This window comes from Procambarus clarkii, chromosome 65, assembly GCF_040958095.1.
Source record: "Procambarus clarkii isolate CNS0578487 chromosome 65, FALCON_Pclarkii_2.0, whole genome shotgun sequence".
NCBI lineage: Eukaryota > Metazoa > Arthropoda > Malacostraca > Decapoda > Cambaridae > Procambarus > Procambarus clarkii.
Window position 1 is genome coordinate 7,866,661 of NC_091214.1, and position 24,735 is coordinate 7,891,395.

The window sequence follows — 24,735 nt, forward strand, 5'->3', positions numbered from 1 at the left end:
GGTCGATAGTTTGACGCAAGTGATCTATCTCCTTTCTTAAAAATTGGTATCACATTAGCAACCTTCCACAACTCCGGCACTCAGCCTAACTCTATTGATTTATTAAATATGGTAGACAGTGGCACGGAAAGCTCCTCTTTGTATTCTTTAAGCACCCTGGCAAACACTTCATCCGGCCCTGGGGATTAGTTTGGTTTTAGTTTAACTATTTGTTTAATTACATCCTCCCAGGTAACTGCTAAACTAGTCAACCTGTCCTCGTCCCCACCCACATAGACTTGTTCGGCTGAAGGCATATTGTTAATTTCCTCTTTAGTAAATACAGATATAAAATGTTTATTAAAAATACTACTCACCTCTTCATCATTATCTGTTATTTGACCTGTCTCAGTTTTTAATGGACCTATCCTCTCCCTAATCTTTGTCCGGTATAACTGGAAAAACCCTTTAGGATTTGTCTTTGCTTGCTCTGCTATGCGAACTTCATAGTTTCTTTTTGCTTTCCTAATCTCTTTTTTAACATTTCTAACCAGTTGTATGAATTCCTGTTCTAACCTGACTTCCCCATTCTTAATCCTTTTGTACCAAGCTCTCTTTTTACCTATAAGGTTCTTTAAATTATTTGTTTTCCACTTTGGGTCATTAGTATTCGACCTATTCAATTTGTATGGTATACTACGTTCCTGTGCTTTGTTTAGAATATTCTTAAATAAGTTATATATTAAATTCACATCGAAATCCCCTTTTACGTGACCTATCGCTGGGTTCATGTCTCGCTCTAAGACCGGCCCACACCCCATACCCAAGAGTTTCCAATCTATTTGACCCAAAAAATTTCTTAGGCTATTAAAATCAGCTTTTCGAAAATCTGGCACTTTAACAGAATTTTCTCCTACAGGCCTATTCCATTCTATGCTAAATCTGATTACTTTGTGATCACTGTTCCCTAGCTCACTCCCTATTTCTATGTCATTAATTTGTGTTTCCCTGTTAGTTAACACTAAATCTAAAATATTATTTTCCCGCGTTGGTTCCTTAATGTGTTGCGTAAGAAAGCAATCGTCAATTAATTCTAGAAAATCTTCTGCTTCACTATTCCCTGTTTTGTTCACCCAGTTTATTCCACTAAAATTAAAGTCACCCATGACATAAATACTGTTAGATCTAGATGCTCTAGATATTTCATTCCATAGATGCTTTGCTTCCATTCTGTCTAAATTTGGTGGCCTATATATAACTCCTATTATAATATTATTTTCTTTTTCGTTTAATTCTATCCAAATAGTTTCTGTGTGTGGCTCAGTTTTGATTCCCTCTTTGAGACTACATTTCAAATTGTCCCTAACATATATGGCTACTCCCCCTCCTCGTCTAATATATCTATCTGTGTGAAATAGTTTAAATCCATTTATCTGATATTCAGCTAATAGTTCTCTATTTTCTGCGTTCATCTACGTTTCGGTAAGTGCAATAATATCTATTTTTCCTGTGCAGACAAGAGCATTTAATTCATTAATTTTATTTCTTAGACTTCTACTGTTAGTGTAATATATTCTAAGTGATTTGTTTTTTTGAGGCCCTTTTCTTTCCCTGATCATTTTGCCAATTCTTTTCTCCCACGAACACATACTTTTATTACCTCCTTCCTCCATATCAATTCAAAAACCACTATCTACTAACAGTTTAAACCCAAAGAAACACCTCTAACCACTGGTTCCAACGAGTTCGTAACAGCAACAACCCCAGCCCTCGATAGATGCACCCCATCACGAGCATACATTTCATTTCTTCCATAGAAGCGTTCCCAGTTGTCTATGAAAGATATTGCATTTGATTTGCAATATCTTTCCAGCCGGCAATTGACACCAAGTGCCCTCGACATCCATTCATTTCCCACTCCCTTTCTTGGAAGAATGCCACATATGATCGGGATTCCTCCCTTGCTCCTAACTAATTCAATGGCTGTCCTAAATCTCTGTAATAGTTCCTCACTCCTAACTCGCCCAACATCATTACCCCCTGCACTAATACAAATAATGGGTTTGTTCCCATTTCCCGTCATAATATCATTCATGTTTTCAACAATATCACCAATTCCAGCTCCCGGATAGTAAACCCTTAATCTGTTCCTCCTATCTTTGGCCCAAAACGTTCTGTCTAAATACCTCACCTGGGAATCTCCCACAACCAAAATTCGCTTCGGTACCGCCCTAACTTTCTGAGCAGCCTGAGGGGCCTGCGCTCCGCCGTTCCTCGCTGCAGGCGCACTACAGCACTCGTCCTCCAACACGGCAAATGAATTTGCCGTCCTTAGGGCGTCTGTAGGCGGCCTTGTCAATGTCTTCTTAAGACCCCTGTCTTTCATTACTCTCCACGATGAGGTCTCGTCAACACTGGTCTCCTCCTTCGTTTCCTCTCGAAGTCTCAGCCGCCATACCTCCTCCCGCAGGGAATCCATCTCTGCTCTCAGAGCTCCAACCAAACTCACCAAATCATTAACTAATCCTTCCATTATTGCCATAATAATGTTACTCCAGAGCTCCAGCTAACACAACCTCTCACTGTGACAGCACCTGGATAGGTTAGGTAATGTTGATAGAGTTACAAGATACTAGCTAGATGGTGTTGAGATTGCGAAGTCGGATTGCGAGAGGGATCTTGGAGTTATGATTAGAAAGAAATTAAAACAAAAGGATCATTGCATAAATGTTCGTAATAAGGCAAATCGGACACTTGGATTTATTAATCGCAGCGTTAGTAACAAGACACCTGGTGTTGTTCTCATGCTATATCTTGCTCTAGTTAGGCCCCATTCAGATTATGCAGTTCAGTTTTGGTCGCCAAATTATAAAATGGATATAAATTCACTTGAACGTGTCCAGCGTAGGACGACTAAGTTAATTCCCCAAATTAGAAATCTTTCATATGAAGAAAGATTAACAAAGCTTAAGTTGCATTCACTGGAAAGGCGAAGAGTTAGGGGTGACATGATAGAGGTTTACAAGTGGGTGAATGGACATAATAAAGGGGGCATTAATAGGGTATTAAAAGTATCAACACAAGACAGAACACGAAACAATGGGTATAAATTGGATAAGTTTAGATTTAGGAAAGACTTGGGAAAATACTGGTTCAGTAACAGGGTTGTTGATTTGTGGAACCAATTGCCGCGTAACATTGTGGAGGTGGGGTCCCTCGATTGTTTCAAGCATGGGTTGGACATGTATATGAGTTGGATAGGGTGGTTATAAATAGGAGCTGCTTCGTATGGGCCACTAGGCCTTCTGCAGTTCCCTTTGTTCTTATGTTCTTACTTATAACTCCCAGACCCTTTTCGCAATTCGACTTCGCAATCTCAACACCATCTAGCACGTATCTTGTAACTCTATCATGGGGTGGGGGCCGGTCTTGGAGCGAGACATGAACCCATCGATAGGTGACGTAAATGGGGATTTCGATGTGGATTCAATGTATAACTTATTTACGAATATTCTAAACAAAGCACAGGAACGTAGTATACCATACAAATTGAATAGATCGAATACTAATGACCCAAAGTGGATAACAAAGAATTTGAAGAACCTTATAGGTAAAAAGAGAGCTTGGTACAAAAGGATTAAAAATGGGGAGGTCACTTTAGAACAGGAATTCGTACTACTGGTTAGAAATGTTAAAAAAGAGATAAGGAAAGCAAAAAGAAACTATGAAGTTCGCATAGCAGGGCAAGCAAAGACAAATCATAAAGGGTTTTTTCAGTTATATCGTACTAAGACTAGGGAAAGGATAGTTCCATTAAAAACTGAGACAGGTCAAATAACAGATAGTGATGAAGAGATGAGTAGTATTTTTAATAAATATTTTGTATCTGTATTTACTAAAGAGGAACTTAACAATATGCCTTCGGCCGAACAAGTCTATGTGGGTGGGAACGAGGACAGGTTGACGAGTTTAACAGTTACCAGGGAGGATGTTCTTAAACAAATAGTAAAACTCAAACCAAACAAATCCCCATGGCCGGATGAAGTGTTTGCCAGGGTGCTTAAAGAATGCAAAGAGGAGCTTTGTGACCCACTGTCAACCATATTTAATAAATCAATAGAGTCAGGCAGTGCCAGAGTTATGGAAAGTTGCTAATGTGATACCAATTTTTAAGAAAGGAGATAAATCACTTGCGTCAAACTACCGACCGATTAGCCTAACGTCTATTGTGGGAAAGTTACTTGAATCGATATATGGAAATAAAATCCGTCTTCATCTTGAAAAACACAAATTAATAAATGAGTCGCAATATTGTTTTACAAATTGCGGTTCATGTTTAACAAATTTGCAATCTTTTTATTCCTGCATAGTTGAGGTAGTTGACAGTGTTAAGGATTGTGATGTTGTGTACCTTAACTTTAGCAAAGCTTTTGATACAGTGCCACATGAAAGACTGATTAAATAAATAGAGGCTCATGGTATTGGAGGTGCTATATTAAGTTGGATTAGGGCATGGCTATTCCAAAGGAAACAGAGTTAGTATAAATGGGGGCTAAGTCAGAGTGGGAAAATGTTGTAAGTGGAGTGCCTCAGGGCTCTGTCCTGGGACCTCTGTTGTTTATAATATATATAAATGATTTAGATTCACGTTTGAGTAGCAACATCTGCAAATTTGCAGATGATACAAAAATCGGTAGGGAAATTAACACGGAAGAAGACTCACTATCACTTCAAGTTGACCTAAATAGGATTTTGAAATGGTCAATAGATTAGTAGATGCAATTTAATGCTGATAAATGTAAAGTTCTGAGGCTAGGTAATGACGATAGAGTTACAAGATACGAGCTTGATGGTGTTGAGATTGCAAAGTCGGATTGTGAAAGGGAGCTGGGAGTTATGATTAGTAAGAATTTAAAACAAAAGGATCAATGCATGAATGTTCATACCAAGGCAAATAGGACACTGGGATTTATTAATCGAAGCGTTGAAAGACACCTGGTGTTGTTCTTCACCTATGTCTTGCTCTGGTTAGGTCCCATTTAGATTATGCAGTTCAGTTTTGGTCGCCATACTATAGAATGGATATAAATTCATTTGAACGTGTCCAGCGTAGGATGACTAAGTTAATTCCCCAAATTAGAAATCTTTCATATGAAGAAACATTAACAAAGCTTAAATTGCATTCACGGGATAGGCGAAGAGTTAGGGGTGACATGATAGAGGTTTGCAAGTGGATGAATGGACATAACAAAGGAGATATTAATAGGGTATTAAAAATATCACACAGTAGTTTGGTTTATAAAATGTACAAATCATCTAAATCTTTATTTTCTGTGATTCTTAATTATTTTCAAGATAACATACATACGTCTTACCGAAGAATGTTTTCATCTATACAAAACATCCTTTGTTACCTCGTGTATTCACGTTGGATAAATCTCTCCTCGCACTCCAGACACCCATTAAGTGTATCACCCGTATACATCATCCTGTGTTTGTTCATAGTTCCACGCTGGCTGAATCTTTATGAGACAACTAACGAGTGCCGTTAAGTATTTCACTTGTATGCGCCCTTCTGTGTCTGTTCATAGTTCCACGTTGGCTGAATCTTTTTCCACACTGTGGACATTCGTAAGGTTTTTCACCTGTGTGCACCAACCAGTGAGTCTTCAGATTTCCTAGTCGACAAAACCTTTCTTCACACTCAGGACACTCGTAAGGCTTATCACCCGTGTGTACCTTCCTGTGTCTGTTCAGAGTTCCACTCTGTGTGAATCTTTGCCCACACTCTGGACACTCATGAGGTTTTTCACCTGTATGCACCATCATATGAATCTTCAGATTTCCTTGTTGATTGAATCTTTTCCTACACTTATTACACCCATATGATTTATCACCCGTTTGCATTCTAGAAATACAAAGAGTTTTATGCAGTGTTAGCCTGCAAAGTAGCTCTTGAAAGGATAAGGCTGAATAAGCTGCCTGAGAAGAGTTGTGATATATTCCGTAGCACTTGTTCGAAGCTGGATTATATAAGGGATGGGCGGTCTTCAGTACTGAAAACAGGTGAGGGGATGTGGGTGACATGAGATGGAAATACTTTGTCACAGGAGTAAGGTGTTGCTGCTGACAGTGATCTTCTGATTAGCTCCTATTCATATTCTCCCAATCTCATTCATATATATGTCCAACACATGTTTGAAACGACCAAGGGACCCCCACTTATATTATGTTATCTATTATACCCTGTGAGTATCAGTATTTTCTGATTTAAGGGGGCATTTGGTTCCAAAAATGCAATATATGAAAACTCGTTCGATTTCAATCAAACTTTTTTGACAAGTTCTACATGAAAAGTGTTTCATCTGGTCCAAGTTTCAGCATCGTAGCATAAATAGGAAGGGAGAAAAAAAATATTGAAGTAGTCGTGAAAATTATGCCAAAATGGTCAAAATCGATTATCAATCAAAAGTGTCAACTAAAATCATATCTATGACTCTTTGCTATCACAATAGCATATATTAAACAAATATTATAATTAGTTTAATTGGAAAAAATTTTTAAGAAAAAAAAATGTATTTTTTTTTTTCAAATTCTTTTTTTTTCACTTTTGCATCAAATTTACACACCTGATTGTACGTAAGCCAGTCTGTAAGGATGCCAATTTTGGAGAAAATTGGTTGATGTCAACCTCAGCCACAGATTTTAGAACCTTAGACTTTATTATTTTTGTTTTCAATTCAGATTCAGATTCAGATTCAGATGTTTATTCAGGTAAGGTATATACATACAAGTGATGTTACATTAATGGATTGATATATAGATAGAGCTAGTACATACAATGCCTAAAGCCACTATTACGCAATGCGTTTCGGGCAAGAAAAACATTAATATCAAGAACTTAATACTAATTGAGCATAAAGAATAAAAGATGTTGAGAACAAATACAAATAAAGATAAAAAAAAAGGGGGAACATGACTGAAAAAGCAGCACAAATGTTTAATTGACACAAATGTTTACAAAACTGATTCATTTTTTATTCAATTTACATGAAACTTACACAGTATATTTGGAGGGCATAAGAACATAAGAACATAAGAACAAAGGCAACTGCAGAAGGCCTATTGGCCCATACGAGGCAGCTCCTATTCTATAACCACCCAATCCCACTCATATACTTGTCCAACCCGTGCTTGAAACAATCGAGGGACCCCACCTCCACAATGTTACGCGGCAATTGGTTCCACAAATCAACAACCCTGTTACTGAACCAGTATTTACCCAAGTCTTTCCTAAATCTAAACTTATCCAATTTATATCCATTGTTTCGTGTTCTGTCCTGTGTTGATACTTTTAATACCCTATTAATATCCCCCCGGTTATGTCCATTCATCCACTTGTAAACCTCTATCATGTCACCCCTAACTCTTCGCCTTTCCAGTGAATGCAACTTAAGCTTTGTTAATCTTTCTTCATATGAAAGGTTTCTAATTTGGGGAATTAACTTAGTCATCCTACGCTGGACACGTTCAAGTGAATTTATATCCATTCTATAATATGGCGACCAAAACTGAACTGCATAATCTAAATGGGGCCTAACTAGAGCAAGATATAGCTTGAGAACCACACCAGGTGTCTTGTTACTAACGCTGCGATTAATAAATCCAAGTGTCCGATTTGCCTTATTACGAACATTTATGCATTGATCCTTTTGTTTTAAATTCTTACTAATCATAACTCCCAGATCCCTTTCGCAATCCGACTTCGCAATCACAACACCATCTAGCTCGTATCTTGTAACTCTATCATCATTACCTAACCTCAGAACTTTACATTTATCAGCATTAAACTGCATCTGCCAATCCTTTGACCATTTCAAAACCCTATCTAGATCAACTTGAAGTGATAGTGAGTCCTCCTCCGAATTAATTTCCCTACCGATTTTCGTATCATCGGCAAATTTGCAAATGTTGCTACTCAAACCTGAATCTAAATCATTTATATATATTATAAACAACAGAGGTCCCAGGACAGAGCCTTGAGGCACTCCACTTACAACATTTTCCCACTCTGACTTGATTCCATTTATACTAACTCTCTGTTTCCTTTGGTATAGCCATGCCCTAATCCAGCTTAATATAGCACCCCCAATACCATGAGACTCTATTTTTTTAATCAGTCTTTCATGTGGCACTGTATCAAAAGCTTTGCTAAAGTCAAGGTATACAACATCGCAATCCTTACCACTATCAACTGCCTCAACAATACTAGAATAAAAAGATAACAAATTTGTTAAACATGAACGGCCATTTATAAAACCATGTTGCGACTCAATTATTAATTTATGTTTTTCAAGATGAAGACGAATTTTATTTGCTATTATAGATTCGAGTAACTTTCCCACAATAGACGTTAGGCTAATTGGTCGATAGTTAGACGCAAGTGATCTATCTCCTTTCTTGAAAACTGGTATCACATTAGCAACTTTCCAAAACTCTGGCAATCTGCCTGACTCTATTGATTTATTAAATATGGTTGACAGTGGGTCACAAAGCTCCTCTTTGCATTCTTTAAGCACCCTAGCAAACACTTCATCCGGCCCTGGGGATTTGTTTGGTTTGAGTTTTACTATTTGTTTAAGAACATCCTCCCTGGTAACTGCTAAACTCGTCAACCTGTCCTCGTCCCCACCCACATAGACTTGTTCGGCTGAAGGCATATTGTTAAGTTCCTCTTTAGTAAATACAGATACAAAATATTTATTAAAAATACTACTCATCTCTTCATCACTATCTGTTATTTGACCTGTCTCAGTTTTTAATGGACCTATCCTTTCCCTAGTCTTAGTACGATATAACTGAAAAAACCCTTTAGGATTTGTCTTTGCTTGCCCTGCTATGCGAACTTCATAGTTTCTTTTTGCTTTCCTTATCTCTTTTTTAACATTTCCAACCAGTTGTACGAATTCCTGTTCTAAAGTGACCTCCCCATTTTTAATCCTTTTGTACCAAGCTCTCTTTTTACCTATAAGGTTCTTCAAATTCTTTGTTATCCACTTTGGGTCATTAGTATACGATCTATTCAATTTGTATGGTATACTACGTTCCTGTGCTTTGTTTAGAATATTCTTAAATAAGTTATATATTGAATCCACATCGAAATCCCCATTTAAGTCACCTATCGCTGGGTTCATGTCTCGCTCCAAGACCGGCCCACACCCCATACCCAAGCCTTTCCAATCAATTTGACCCAAAAAATTTCTTAGGCTATTAAAATCAGCTTTTCGAAAATCTGGCACTTTAACATAATTTTCTCCTACTGGTCTATTCCATTCTATGCTAAATCTGATTTCTTTGTGATAACTGCTCCCTAGCTCACTCCCTATTTCGATGTCATTAATTTGCGTTTCCCTGTTAGTTAACACTAAATCTAAAATATTATTTTCCCGCATCTCTCTACATTGGTGAGATTTCATTTTTCTCTAAGTTCATTTATTGATTTTATAATAGCAATAAACATGCCATATTTGCATAATTTTTGGGGGGAACTTTGAACATTTGTATTAGGAAAACTAAAGATGTTTTGGAAATTCTCTATCTCAGGGTCCTTTATTATATGCTAATGTGTCAGAAAATTGTCACAGAAAAATTATATCTGAAACGTGTGTTCTGAAGTGTAGACTTGAAAATGTGTAAAAAACGTTGAAAAAAAAAATCTTCCTTTCTATTTACGCTGCAGTACTGAAACTTGGGCCAATTTCAGCACTTTTCATATACAACTAGTCAAATAATATTGGTTGACATTGAACAACTTTTCCTACACCAACCTAATGCCCCCTTATATTATGTTATCTATTATACCCTGTGAGTATCAGTATTTTCTGATAGTTAACAGTATACTGCAAAGCAGCTTGTCTGAAAACTACATTGTGTTGTACACGGCGAAGCTGGCATGTCTGGCAACCACGAAGTTCTAAATATTGTGAAATTAGTTGTCTGGTAAACCAAGAGGTCAGGTACACTGTGATGTTGGTTTACCTGGCAACCACATGTTCATGTAACCTGTAGACACCCTTGTCTGGCAGTCACATTCTCAGGTATACTGTGGAGTTGTCAGTCTAACAACCTGCGAACATAACCAGACCTTATAACCTGTTCCTATAACATAACTAATAACTAGAAGTTATAACCAGCAGTAATTATCAGCCCAAATAACTTGTAACATTCTTGTTTGTTTGCCTTTGGCAATATTTTGCTGTAACAGCCTGCAGAAATTGCCTATGATAATTACTACATTAACATCCTTCAATGATAACTACATAAGAATAAAGAGAACTGCAGAAGGCCTATTGGCCCATACGAGGCAGCTCTTATCCATAACCACCCAATCCCACTCATAAACATGTCCAACCCACGCTTGAAACAATTGAGGGACTCCACCTCCACCACGTTACGCGGTAATTGATTCCACAAATCAACAACAATTAATAGTTCTCTATTTTCTACATTCATCCACGTTTCGGTAATTGCAATAATATCTATTTTTTCTGTACAGACAAGAGAATTTAATTCGTTTATTTTGTTTCTTAGACTTCTACTGTTAGTTTAATATACCCTATGTGTATTGTTATTTAGAGGCCCTACTCTTTCCCTGATCATTTTACTAATTTCATTCTCCCACAAACACATTTTTTTATTACCTCCTTCCTCCATATCAATTCCCATACCACTGTCTGCTAACAGTTTAAATCAATTCCCATTGATTTAATGGGATTCCCAACTCTCAGTAACAACTTTCTGAAATAATTTTTCTCAAGAGAAATATATGTTATTGTAACCTGTATCATTTGTTTTTGAATAAAGTATAATATTTTCCATGTGAGATAGTATGAGAACAAATTATATTATGGCATCATGTTGCATAATCTTGCAGCGCCTTGTGTTTATTTTAAAATTTATTTCGTGTGTCAGGAAGTTCTATTAAAAGCTTGAATGAAGAAAAATAACCAATCATAATTATCATCCGTAAGAAACTGCAGAATTATCCTGCTGTAATAACCGCTCGTAGTGATCTCAGATAAATACCATATGTAACTTTTGCAGAAGTTTGCTGTAATAACTCGCCCTAATAACCTGCAGTCATAGCACTTCATAATAAAATGACGTAATAGCGAGCATAGATAACACTAATAATTCCAGGTAATATCCAGCACAAATTATGAAACACAAAAACATGCTGTAACACTATAATGTAATGTAACACTATAAGCTATAACTAGCTCATCGTAATTCCCCGCCTCAATAACCCGTCTTATGAACCCTAATAACCTTTTCGTAAGAACATAAGAACAAAGGCAACTGCAGAAGGCCTATTGGCCCATACGAGGCAGCTCCTATTTATAACCACCCATTCCCACTCATATACATGTCCAACCCATGTTTGAAACAATCGAGGGAACCCACCTCCACAATTTTACGCGGCAATTGGTTCCACAAATCAACAACACTAACTAACAGTAGAAGTCTAAGTAGAAGTCTAAGTAGAAGTCTAAGAAATAAAATTAACGAATTAAATGCTCTTGTCTGCACAGAAAAAATAGATATTATTGCACTTACCGAAACGTGGATGAATGTAGAAAATAGAGAACTATTAGCTGAATATCAAATATATGGATTTAAACTATTTCACACAGATAGATATATTAGACGAGGAGGTGGAGTAGCCATATATGTTAGGGACAATTTGAAATGTAGTCTCAAAGAGGGAATCAAAACAGAGCCACACACAGAAACTATTTGGATTGAATTAAACGAAAAAGCTAATAATATTATAATAGGAGTAATATATAGGCCACCAAATTTAGACAGAATGGAAGCAAAGCATCTATGGGATGAAATATCTAGAGCATCTAGATCTAACAGTATTTATGTCATGGGTGACTTTAATTTTAGCGGAATAAACTGGTTGAACAAAACAGGGAATAGTGAAGCAGAAGATTTTCTAGAATTAATTGACGATTGCTTTCTTACGCAACACATTAAGGAACCAACACGGGAAAATAATATTTTAGATTTAGTGTTAACTAACAGGGAAACGCAAATTAATGACATCGAAATAGGGAGTGAGCTAGGGAGCAGTGATCACAAAGAAATCAGATTTAGCATAGAATGGAATAGACCAGTAGGAGAAAATTCTGTTAAAGTGCCAGATTTTCGAAAAGCTGATTTTAATAGCCTTAGAAATTTTTTGGGTCAAATTGATTGGAAAGTCTTGGGTATGGGGTGTGGGCCGGTCTTGGAGCGAGACAAGAACCCAGCGATAGGTGACTTAAATGGGGATTTCGATGTGGATTCAATATATAACTTATTTAAGAATATTCTAAACAAAGCACAGGAACGTAGTATACCATACAAATTGAATAGATCGAATACTAATGACCCAAAGTGGATAACAAAGAATTTGAAGAACCTTATAGGTAAAAAGAGAGCTTGGTACAAAAGGATTAAAAATGGGGAGGTCACTTTAGAACAGGAATTCGTACAACTGGTTAGAAATGTTAAAAAAGAGATAAGGAAAGCAAAAAGAAACTATGAAGTTTGCATAGCAGGGCAAGCAAAGACAAATCCTAAAGGGTTTTTTCAGTTATATCGTACTAAGACTAGGGAAAGGATAGGTCCATTAAAAACTGAGACAGGTCAAATAACAGATAGTGATGAAGAGATGAGTAGTATTTTTAATAAATATTTTGTATCTGTATTTACTAAAGAGGAACTTAACAATATGCCTTCAGCCGAACAAGTCTATGTGGGTGGGGACGAGGACAGGTTGACGAGTTTAGCAGTTACCAGGGAGGATGTTCTTAAACAAATAGTAAAACTCAAACCAAACAAATCCCCAGGGCCGGATGAAGTGTTTGCCAGGGTGCTTAAAGAATGCAAAGAGGAGCTTTGTGACCCACTGTCAACCATATTTAATAAATCAATAGAGTCAGGCAGAGTGCCAGAGTTTTGGAAAGTTGCTAATGTGATACCAGTTTTTAAGAAAGGAGATAGATCACTTGCGTCTAACTATCGACCAATTAGCCTAACGTCTATTGTGGGAAAGTTACTCGAATCTATAATAGCAAATAAAATTCGTCTTCATCTTGAAAAACATAAATTAATAATTGAGTCGCAACATGGTTTTATAAATGGCCGTTCATGTTTAACAAATTTGTTATCTTTTTATTCTAGCATTGTTGAGGCAGTTGATAGTGGTAAGGATTGCGATGTTGTATACCTTGACTTTAGCAAAGCTTTTGATACAGTGCCACATGAAAGACTGATTAAAAAGATAGAGTCTCATGGTATTGGGGGTGCTATATTAAGCTGAATTAGGGCATGGCTATACCAAAGGAAACAGAGAGTTAGTATAAATGGAATCATAAGAACATAAGAACAAAGGTAACTGCAGAAGGCCTATTGGCCCATACGAGGCAGCTCCTATTCTATAACCACCCAATCCCACTCATATACTTGTCCAACCCGTGCTTGAAACAATCGAGGGACCCCACCTCCACAATGTTACGCGGCAATTGGTTCCACAAATCAACAACCCTGTTACTGAACCAGTATTTACCCAAGTCTTTCCTAAATCTAAACTTATCCAATTTATATCCATTGTTTCGTGTTCTGTCCCGTGTTGATACCCTTAACACCCCATTATTATCCCCCCGGTTATGTCCATTCATCCACTTGTAAACCTCTATCATGTCACCCCTAACTCTTCGCCTTTCCAGTGAATGCAACTTAAGCTTTGTTAATCTTTCTTCATATGAAAGATTTCTAATTTGGGGAATTAACTTAGTCATCCTACGCTGGACACGTTCAAGTGAATTTATATCCATTCTATAATATGGCGACCAAAACTGAACTGCATAATCTAAATGGGGCCTAACTAGAGCAAGATATAGCTTGAGAACCACACCAGGTGTCTTGTTACTAACGCTGCGATTAATAAATCCAAGTGTCCGATTTGCCTTATTACGAACATTTATGCATTGATCCTTTTGTTTTAAATTCTTACTAATCATAACTCCCAGATCCCTTTCGCAATCCGACTTCGCAATCACAACACCATCTAGCTCGTATCTTGTAACTCTATCATCATTACCTAACCTCAGAACTTTACATTTATCAGCATTAAACTGCATCTGCCAATCCTTTGACCATTTCAAAACCCTATCTAGATCAACTTGAAGTGATAGTGAGTCCTCCTCCGAATTAATTTCCCTACCGATTTTCGTATCATCGGCAAATTTGCAAATGTTGCTACTCAAACCTGAATCTAAATCATTTATATATATTATAAACAACAGAGGTCCCAGGACAGAGCCTTGAGGCACTCCACTTACAACATTTTCCCACTCTGACTTGATTCCATTTATACTAACTCTCTGTTTCCTTTGGTATAGCCATGCCCTAATCCAGCTTAATATAGCACCCCCAATACCATGAGACTCTATTTTTTTAATCAGTCTTTCATGTGGCACTGTATCAAAAGCTTTGCTAAAGTCAAGGTATACAACATCGCAATCCTTACCACTATCAACTGCCTCAACAATGCTAGAATAAAAAGATAACAAATTTGTTAAACATGAACGGCCATTTATAAAACCATGTTGCGACTCAATTATTAATTTATGTTTTTCAAGATGAAGACGAACCTTAGTCACTTGTTATAATATCCAACCTCAATATCCTGAAAGAAAAGTAAACTGGTATAACAACCTGAAATTATAAATTTAATTAAAAACTTACAAGAATAGCCTGTTGTAATAATATTCCTCAGTAATAACCTATATGTTTGGTTAAGAACATAAGAACAAAGGTAACTGCAGAAGGCCTATTGGCCCATACGAGGCAGCTCCTATCTATAACCACCCAATCCCACTCATATACTTGTCCAACCCGCGCTTGAAAATATCGAGCGACCCCATCTCCACCACGTTACGCGGCAATTGGTTCCACAAATCAACAACCCTGCTACCGAACCAGTATTTACCCAAGTCTTTCCTAAATCTAAACTTATCCAATTTATACCCATTGTTTCGTGTTCTCTCTTGTGTTGATACCTTTAATACCCTATTAATATCCCCTTTGTTGTGTACATTCATCCACTTGTAAACCTCTACCATGTCACCCCCAACTCTTCGCCTTTCCAGTGAATGCAATTTAAGCTTTAATAATCTTTCTTCATATGAAAGATTTCCAGTTTGGGGAATTAACTTAGTCATCCTACGCTGGACACGTTCAAGTGAATTTATATCCATTCTATAGTACGACGACCAAAACTGTACTGCATAATCTAAATGGGGCCTAACCAGAGCAAAATATAGATGAAGAACAACACCAGGTGTCTTGTTACTAACGCTTCTATTAATAAATCCCAGTGTCCTATTTGTCTTAATACGAACAATTATGCATTGGTCCTTTTGTTTTAAATTCTTGAAAAACATAAATTAATAATTGAGTGCAACATGGTTTTATAAATGGCCGATCATGTTTAACAAATTTGTTATCTTTTAAGGGGGCATATCATTCTAAATCGTTATAAATTAAAAGTTGTTCAATTTGCTTATAAATTTTTTTATGAAATGGTTATAGAAAGGGCTGCAACTGGTCCAGGTTTCACCATCACACCCTAAACAGAAAAGGAGAAAAAAATACACAACGTATTATGCAACGAATGTTCAACATTCTCAAATAATCTCAGGGAACACATGTGTCAACTAAAATGTCTACTATGTGCTGTAGAAGCACAAACTCTTGTAATAATTGTAATATGTATGTGCAATATATTTATATTTAAATTTTTTTTTTTCTTTTTTTTTTTTTGCCAATATTTTTTTCTCGTTTGTTATCAAAGGATTTGCATGAAACTTGCACACCTTGCTCAATTGATGGCTATCTGCAAGGGTGCCAATTATGAACGAAATCTGTCGAAGTCAAGCTCAGCTACAGGTGGCCGAACTTGGATCTTTATTTTACTCTGGAAAGTAATTTACACCTTCAAATTACTTCAGAGCTTTCATTTATAAATCAATTTACATGCAAATTACACCTTATATGTAGCGTTTGTGCTTCTACAGAATCTAGTAGACATTTTAGTCCAAAGTCTATTTGTTGATTTTATAAAAATTTATACATATCATATATTGCATATTTTTTTAGCAGGGTAACTTTGAAAAATTATATTATTGCACTAAACACCTTTTTGATAAATCTGATCACTAGAATCCTTTATTATGTGCTTAATTTAATATCTGAGTGTTATAGAAATGATTTTAGTTGACACATGTGTTCCCTGAAACTATTTGAAAATTCGTTGCATAATTCGTTGTTTATTTTTTTCTCCTTTTATGTTTAGGGTGTGATGATGAAACTTGGACCAGCTGCAGCCCTTTCTATAACCATTTCATAAAAAAATTAATAAGCAAATTGAACCACTTTTAATTTTACATTGATATGCCCCCTTAATTCTAGCATTATTGAGGCAGGTGATAGTGGTAAGGATTGCGATGTTGTGTACTTTGACTTTAGCAAAGCTTTTGATACAGTGCCACATGAAAGACTGATTAAACAGATAGAGTCTCATGGTATTGGGGATGCTATATTAAGCTGGATTAGGGCATGGCTATACCAAAGGAAACAGAGTTAGTATAAATGGAGTCAAGTTAGAGTGGGAAAATGTTGTAAGTAGGGTGCCTCAGGGCTCTGTCCTGGGACCTCTGTTGTTTATAATATATATAAATGATTTAGATTCAGGTTTGAATAGCAACATCTGCAAATTTGCCGATGATACGAAAATCGGTAAGGAAATTAATTCGGAGGAGGACTCACTATCACTTCAAGTTGATCTAGATAAGGTTTTGAAAAGGCCGAAGGATTGGCAGATGCAGTTTAATGCTGATAAATGTAAAGTTCTGAGGTTAGGTAATGATGATAGGGTTACAAGATACGAGCTAGATGGTGTTGAGATTGCGAAGTCGAATTGCGAAAGGGATCTGGGAGTTATGATTAGTAAGAATTTCAAACAAAAGGATCAATGCATAAATGTTCGTAATAAGGCAAATCGGACACTTGGATTTATTAATCGCAGCGTTAGTAACAAGACACCTGGTGTTGTTCTCATGCTATATCTTGCTCTAGTTAGGCCCCATTTACATTATGCAGTTCAGTTTTGGTCGCGAAATTATAGAATGGATATAAATTCACTTGAACGTGTCCAGCGTAGGATGACTAAGTTAATTCCCCAAATTTGAAATCTTTCATATGAAGAAAGATTAACAAAGCTTAAGTTGCATTCACTGGAAAGGCGAAGAGTTAGGGGTGACATGATAGAGGTTTACAAGTGGGTGAATGGACATAACAAAGGGGATATTAATAGGGTATTAAAAGTATCAACACAAGACAGAACACGAAACAATGGGTATAAATTGGATAAGTTTAGATTTAGGAAAGACTTGGGAAAATACTGGTTCAGTAACAGGGTTGTTGATTTGTGGAACCAATTGCCGCGTAACATTGTTTAGGTGGGGTCCCTCGATTGTTTCAAGCAAGCAAATCAATAGAGTCAGGCAGAGTGCCAGAGTTATGGAAAGTTGCTAATGTGATACCAGTTTTTAAGAAAGGAGATAGATCACTTGCGTCAAACTACCGACCGATTAGCCTAACGTCTATTGTGGGAAAGTTACTAGAATCGATATATGGAAATAAAATCCGTCTTCATCTTGAAAAACACAAATTAATAAATGAGTCGCAATATTGTTTTACAAATTGCGGTTCATGTTTAACAAATTTGCCATCTTTTTATTCCTGCATAGTTGAGGTAGTTGACAGTGTTAAGGACTGTGATGTTGTGTACATTAACTTTAGCAAAGCTTTTGATACAGTGCCACATGAAAGACTGATTAAATAAATAGAGGCTCATGGTATTGGAGGTGCTATATTAAGTTGGATTAGGGCATGGCTATTCCAAAGGAAACTTTGGAATAGAGTTAATATAAATGGGAGCTAAGTCAGAGTGGGAAAATGTTGTAAGTGGAGTGCCTTAGGGCTCTGTCCTGGGACCTCTGTTGTTTATAATATATATTAATGATTTAGATTCACGTTTGAGTAGCAACATCTGCAAATTTGCAGATGATACAAAAATCGGTAGGGAAATTAACACGGAAGAAGACTCACTATCACTTCAAGTTGACCAAAATAGGATTTTGAAATGGTCAATAGATTAGTAGATGCAGTTTAATGCTGATAAATGTAAAGTTCTGAGGCTAGGTAATGACGATAGAGTTACAAGATACGAGCTTGATGGTGTTGAGATTGCGAAGTCGGATTGTGAGAGGGATCTGGGAGTTATGGTTAGTAAGAATTTAAAACAAAAGGATCAATGCATGAATGTTCATACCAAGGCAAATACCTGGTGTTGTTCTTCACCTATGTCATGCTTTGGTTAGGTCCCATTTAGATTATGCAGTTCAGTTTTGGTAGCCATACTATAGAATGGATATAAATTCACTTGAACGTGTCCAGCGTAGGATGACTAAGTTAATTCCCCAAATTAAAAATCTTTCATATAAAGAAAGATTAACAAAGCTTAAATTGCATTCACGGGATAGGCGAAGAGTTAGGGGTGACATGATAGAGGTTTACAAGTGGATGAATGGACATAACAAAGGAGATATTAATAGGGTATTAAAAATATCACACAGTAGTTTGGTTTATAAAATGTACAAATCATCTAAATCTTTATTTTCTGTGATTCTTAATTATTTTCAAGATAACATACATACGTCTTACCTAACAATGTTTTCATCTATACAAAACATCCTTTGTTACCTCGTGTATTCACGTTGGATAAATCTCTCCTCGCACTCCAGACACCCATTAAGTGTATCACCCGTATACATCATCCTGTGTTTGTTCATAGTTCCACACTGGCTGAATCTTTATGAGACAACTAACGAGTGCCGTTAAGTATTTCAGTTGTATGCGCCCTTCTGTGTCTGTTCATAGTTCCACGTTGGCTGAATCTTTTTCCACACTGTGGACATTCGTAAGGTTTTTCACCTGTGTGCACCAACCAGTGAGTCTTCAGATTTCCTAGTCGACAAAACCTTTCTTCACACTCAGGACACTCGTAAGGCTTATCACCCGTGTGTACCTTCCTGTGTCTGTTCAGAGTTCCACTCTGTGTGAATCTTTGCCCACACTCTGGACACTCATGAGGTTTTTCACCTGTATGCACCATCATATGAATCTTCAGATTTCCTTGTTGATTGAATCTTTTCCCACACTTATTACACCCATATGATTTATCACCCGTTTGCATTCTAGAAATACAAAGAGTTTTATGCAGTGTTAGCCTGCAAAGTAGCTCTTCAAAGGATAAGGTTGAATAAGCTGCCTGAGAAGAGTTGTGATATATTCCGTAGCACTTGTTCGAAGCTGGATTATATAAGGGATGGGCGGTCTTCAGTACTGAAAACAGGTGAGGGGATGTGGGTGACATGAGATGGAAATACTTTGTCACAGGAGTAAGGTGTTGCTGCTGACAGTGATCTTCTGATTAGCTCCTATTCATATTCTCCCAATCTCATTCATATATATGTCCAACACATGTTTGAAACGATCAAGGGACCCCCACTTATATTATGTTATCTATTATACCCTGTGAGTATCAGTATTTTCTGATTTAAGGGGGCATTAGGTTCCAAAAATGCAATAAATGAAAACTCGTTCGATTTCAATCAAACTTTTTTGACAAGTTCTATATGAAAAGTGTTTCCTCTGGTCCAAGTTTCAGCATCGTAGCGTAAATAGGAAGGGAGAAAAAAAATATTGAAGTAGTCGTGAAAATTATGCCAAAATGGTCAAAATCGATTATCAATCAAAAGTGTCAACTGAAATCTTATCTATGACTCTTTGCTATCACAATAGCATATATTAAACAAATATTATAATTAGTTTAATTGGAAAATTTTTTTAAGAAAAATAAATGTATTTTTTTTTTTCAAATTCTTTTTTTTCACTTTTTTTTGACGATTTGCATCAAATTTACACACCTGATTGTACGTACGGCAGTCTGTAAGGATGCCAATTTTGGAGAAAATTGGTTGATGTCAACCTCAGCCACAGATTTTAGAACCTTAGACTTTATTATTTTTGTTTTTTTTTCAATTGACACAAATGTTTACAAAACTGATTCATTTTTTATTCAATTTACATGAAACTTACACAGTATATGTGGAGGGCATCTCTCTACATTGGTGACATTTCATTTTTCTCTAAGTTTATTTATTGATTTTATAATAGCAATAAACATGCCATATTTGCATAATTTTTGGGGGGAACTTTGAACATTTGTATTAGGAAAACTAAAGATGTTTTGGAAATTCTCTATCTCAGGGTCCTTTATTATATGCTAATGTGTCAGAAAATTGTCACAGAATAATTATATCTGAAACGTGTGTTCTGAAGTGTAGACTTGAAAATGTGTAAAAAACGTGGAAAAAAAAATCTCCCTTTCTATTTACGCTGCAGTACTGAAACTTGGGCCAATTTCAGCACTTTTCATATACAACTAGTCAAATAATATTGGTTGACATTGAACCACTTTTCCTACACCAACCTAATGCCCCCTTATATTATGTTATCTATTATACCCTGTGAGTATCAGTATTTTCTGATAGTTAACAGTATACTGCAAAGCAGCTTGTCTGAAAACTACATTGTGTTGTAAACGGCGAAGCTGGCATGTCTGGCAACCACGAAGTTCTAAATATTGTGAAATTAGTTGTCTGGTAAACCAAGAGGTCGGGTACACTGTGATGTTGGTTTACCTGGCAACCACATGTTCATGTAACCTGTAGACACCCTTGTCTGGCAGTCACATTCTCAGGTATACTGTGGAGTTGTCAGTCTAACAACCTGCGAACATAACCAGACCTTATAACCTGTTCCTATAACATAACTAATAACTAGAAGTTATAACCAGCAGTAATTATCAGCCCAAATAACTTGTAACATTCTTGTTTGTTTGCCTTTGGCAATATTTTGCTGTAACAGCCTGCAGAAATTGCCTATGATAATTACTATATTAACATCCTTCAATGATAACTACATAAGAATAAAGAGAACTGCAGAAGGCCTATTGGCCCATACGAGGCAGCTCTTATCCATAACCACCCAATCCCACTCATAAACATGTCCAACCCACGCTTGAAACAATTGAGGGACTCCACCTCCACCACGTTACGCGGTAATGGATTCCACAAATCAACAACATAAGAACATAAGAACATAAGAACAAAGGTAACTGCAGAAGGCCTATTGGCCCATACGAGGCAGCTCCTATTCTATAACCACCCAATCCCACTCATATACTTGTCCAACCCGTGCTTGAAACAATCGAGGGACCCCACCTCCACAATGTTACGCGGCAATTGGTTCCACAAATCAACAACCCTGTTACCGAACCAGCATTTACCCAAGTCTTTCCTAAATCTAAACTTATCCAATTTATATCCATTGTTTCGTGTTCTGTCCTGTGTTGATACTTTTAATACCCTATTAATATCCCCCCGGTTATGTCCATTCATCCACTTGTAAACCTCTATCATGTCACCCCTAACTCTTCGCCTTTCCAGTGAATGCAACTTAAGCTTTGTTAATCTTTCTTCATATGAAAGATTTCTAATTTGGGGAATTAACTTAGTCATCCTACGCTGGACACGTTCAAGTGAATTTATATCCATTCTATAATATGGCGACCAAAACTGAACTGCATAATCTAAATGGGGCCTAACTAGAGCAAGATATAGCTTGAGAACCACACCAGGTGTCTTGTTACTAACGCTGCGATTAATAAATCCAAGTGTCCGATTTGCCTTATTACGAACATTTATGCATTGATCCTTTTGTTTTAAATTCTTACTAATCATAACTCCCAGATCCCTTTCGCAATCCGACTTCGCAATCACAACACCATCTAGCTCGTATCTTGTAACTCTATCATCATTACCTAACCTCAGAACTTTACATTTATCAGCATTAAACTGCATCTGCCAATCCTTTGACCATTTCAAAACCCTATCTAGATCGACTTGAAGTGATAGCGAGTCCTCCTCCGAATTAATTTCCCTACCGATTTTCGTATCATCGGCAAATTTGCAAATGTTGCTACTCAAACCTGAATCTAAATCATTTATATATATTATAAACAACAGAGGTCCCAGGACAGAGCCTTGAGGCACTCCACTTACAACATTTTCCCACTCTGACTTGATTCCATTTATACTAACTCTCTGTTTCCTTTGGTATAGCCATGCCCTAATCCAGCTTAATATAGCACCCCCAATACCATGAGACTCTATTTTTTTAATCAGTCTTTCATGTGGCACTGTATCAAAAGCTTTGCTAAAGTCAAGGTATACAACATCGCAATCCTTACCACTATCAACTGCCTCAACAATGCTAGAATAAAAAGATAACAAATTTGTTAAACATGAACGGCCATTTATAAAACCATGTTGCGACTCAATTATTAATTTATGTTTTTCAAGATGAAGACGAATTTTATTTGCTATTATAGATTCGAGTAACTTTCCCACAATAGACGTTAGGCTAATTGGTCGATAGTTAGACGCAAGTGATCTATCTCCTTTCTTAAAAACTGGTATCACATTAGCAACTTTCCAAAACTCTGGCACTCTGCCTGACTCTATTGATTTATTAAATATGGTTGACAGTGGGTCACAAAGCTCCTCTTTGCATTCTTTAAGCACATAAGAACATAAGAACATAAGAACAAAGGTAACTGCAGAAGGCCTATTGGCCCATACGAGGCAGCTCCTATTCTATAACCACCCAATCCCACTCATATACTTGTCCAACCCGTGCTTGAAACAATCGAGGGACCCCACCTCCACAATGTTACGCGGCAATTGGTTCCACAAATCAACAACCCTGTTACTGAACCAGTATTTACCCAAGTCTTTCCTAAATCTAAACTTATCCAATTTATATCCATTGTTTCGTGTTCTGTCCTGTGTTGATACTTTTAATACCCTATTAATATCCCCCCGGTTATGTCCATTCATCCACTTGTAAACCTCTATCATGTCACCCCTAACTCTTCGCCTTTCCAGTGAATGCAACTTAAGCTTTGTTAATCTTTCTTCATATGAAAGATTTCTAATTTGGGGAATTAACTTAGTCATCCTACGCTGGACACGTTCAAGTGAATTTATATCCATTCTATAATATGGCGACCAAAACTGAACTGCATAATCTAAATGGGGCCTAACTAGAGCAAGATATAGCTTGAGAACCACACCAGGTGTCTTGTTACTAACGCTGCGATTAATAAATCCAAGTGTCCGATTTGCCTTATTACGAACATTTATGCATTGATCCTTTTGTTTTAAATTCTTACTAATCATAACTCCCAGATCCCTTTCGCAATCCGACTTCGCAATCACAACACCATCTAGCTCGTATCTTGTAACTCTATCATCATTACCTAACCTCAGAACTTTACATTTATCAGCATTAAACTGCATCTGCCAATCCTTTGACCATTTCAAAACCCTATCTAGATCAACTTGAAGTGAAAGTGAGTCCTCCTCCGAATTAATTTCCCTACCGATTTTCGTATCATCGGCAAATTTGCAAATGTTGCTACTCAAACCTGAATCTAAATCATTTATATATATTATAAACAACAGAGGTCCCAGGACAGAGCCTTGAGGCACTCCACTTACAACATTTTCCCACTCTGACTTGATTCCATTTATACTAACTCTCTGTTTCCTTTGGTATAGCCATGCCCTAATCCAGCTTAATATAGCACCCCCAATACCATGAGACTCTATTTTTTTAATCAGTCTTTCATGTGGCACTGTATCAAAAGCTTTGCTAAAGTCAAGGTATACAACATCGCAATCCTTACCACTATCAACTGCCTCAACAATGCTAGAATAAAAAGATAACAAATTTGTTAAACATGAACGGCCATTTATAAAACCATGTTGCGACTCAATTATTAATTTATGTTTTTCAAGATGAAGACGAATTTTATTTGCTATTATAGATTCGAGTAACTTTCCCACAATAGACGTTAGGCTAATTGGTCGATAGTTAGACGCAAGTGATCTATCTCCTTTCTTAAAAACTGGTATCACATTAGCAACTTTCCAAAACTCTGGCACTCTGCCTGACTCTATTGATTTATTAAATATGGTTGACAGTGGGTCACAAAGCTCCTCTTTGCATTCTTTAAGCACCCTGGCAAACACTTCATCCGGCCCTGGGGATTTGTTTGGTTTGAGTTTTACTATTTGTTTAAGAACATCCTCCCTGGTAACTGCTAAACTCGTCAACCTGTCCTCGTCCCCACCCACATAGACTTGTTCGGCTGAAGGCATATTGTTAAGTTCCTCTTTAGTAAATACAGATACAAAATATTTATTAAAAATACTACTCATCTCTTCATCACTATCTGTTATTTGACCTGTCTCAGTTTTTAATGGACCTATCCTTTCCCTAGTCTTAGTACGATATAACTGAAAAAACCCTTTAGGATTTGTCTTTGCTTGCCCTGCTATGCGAACTTCATATTTTCTTTTTGCTTTCCTTATCTCTTTTTTAACATTTCTAACCAGTTGTACGAATTCCTGTTCTAAAGTGACCTCCCCATTTTTAATCCTTTTGTAC

At 36.8% G+C, this 24,735-nt stretch overlaps 1 protein-coding gene across 1 annotated transcript; it reads right to left on the reverse strand.

Annotated features, from left to right (window-relative positions):
- Positions 1 to 5,514: 5,514 nt before the first annotated feature.
- On the reverse strand, positions 5,515 to 19,270 carry LOC123771184 (zinc finger protein 98-like). The gene is made up of 3 exons (XM_045763634.1): positions 18,985 to 19,270; positions 14,694 to 14,748; positions 5,515 to 5,887 (listed from the first exon to the last, which is right to left on the reverse strand). Exons 1-3 carry the CDS (start codon positions 19,268 to 19,270, stop codon positions 5,515 to 5,517), a joined length of 714 nt encoding a protein of 237 aa, XP_045619590.1.
- Positions 19,271 to 24,735: the final 5,465 nt, after the last annotated feature.